Source organism: Acanthisitta chloris, unplaced genomic scaffold, assembly GCF_000695815.1.
Source record: "Acanthisitta chloris isolate BGI_N310 unplaced genomic scaffold, ASM69581v1 scaffold13310, whole genome shotgun sequence".
NCBI classification, from domain to species: Eukaryota; Metazoa; Chordata; class Aves; order Passeriformes; family Acanthisittidae; genus Acanthisitta; species Acanthisitta chloris.
This window is the reverse complement of record NW_008649975.1, coordinates 8,410-9,068: the sequence shown is the minus strand read 5'-3', so window position 1 is coordinate 9,068 and position 659 is coordinate 8,410. Positions and strand designations below refer to the sequence as shown.

At 63.1% G+C, this 659-nt stretch overlaps 1 protein-coding gene across 1 annotated transcript in view; it reads right to left on the bottom strand.

The window, feature by feature from the left end:
- AP3B2 (adaptor-related protein complex 3, beta 2 subunit) overlaps window positions 1–659 on the bottom strand; it is an 8,352-nt gene that overhangs the window by 1,508 nt on the left and 6,185 nt on the right. Inside the window, 2 exon segments of the mRNA XM_009081776.1 lie at window positions 322–406; window positions 508–659. The exon segment at window positions 508–659 is cut by the window's right edge and continues 68 nt beyond it. Coding sequence (XP_009080024.1) covers window positions 322–406; window positions 508–659 — 237 coding nt within the window.

Below are 659 nucleotides of genomic sequence, written 5' to 3'. Positions count from 1 at the left end.
CTAATGACCCTGTGCCCATCCCGGTGTCCCACCTCCCCTGGAAGGACTCTGGTGTCTGTCCTGCTGTCCCCCATCCCCTGGGATACCCAGTGCCCTGTCCTGCTGCACCTCATCCCCTCAGATACCTGCTGCCCTGTCCTGCTGTCCCCCATCCCCTGGGATACCCAGTGCCCTGTCCTGCTGTCCCTGGCTGTTCCATGTCCCTAGGAGTGCTGTTGGTGCTCATCCTACTTCCCCATCCCATGAGCACCCGATGTCCTGGCCCACTGTCCCCCATCCCTGGGGACACCTCTCCTGCCCTGCCTGGTGCCAGAAGCTCACCACAGCTGGAAGTTTGCTGCCTGGGTGGAGTCACAGAAGTCGATGCCCATCACCACACTGGCTGTGTCCCCCGGCACCAGGTGCTCTGGAACCACAGGATTGTCACTGCATCCCACATCCCCTCCACCAGCCAACCCCTGTCCCTGTCCTCCCGCAGCAGCACAGCCGTGCCATGCCATGCCATACCGATCTCAGGGAACTCCTGGATCCGCATGCCGGACAGCGGCTTGGGCTCGCTGACCCGCAGGTTCTTCACCTCAGCGTCAGTGTTGTTGGAGATCTGGATCTGGAAAGCCACCATGTGGGGGGCCCCAGGGAAGGGCCGGCGGGTGGAGCAG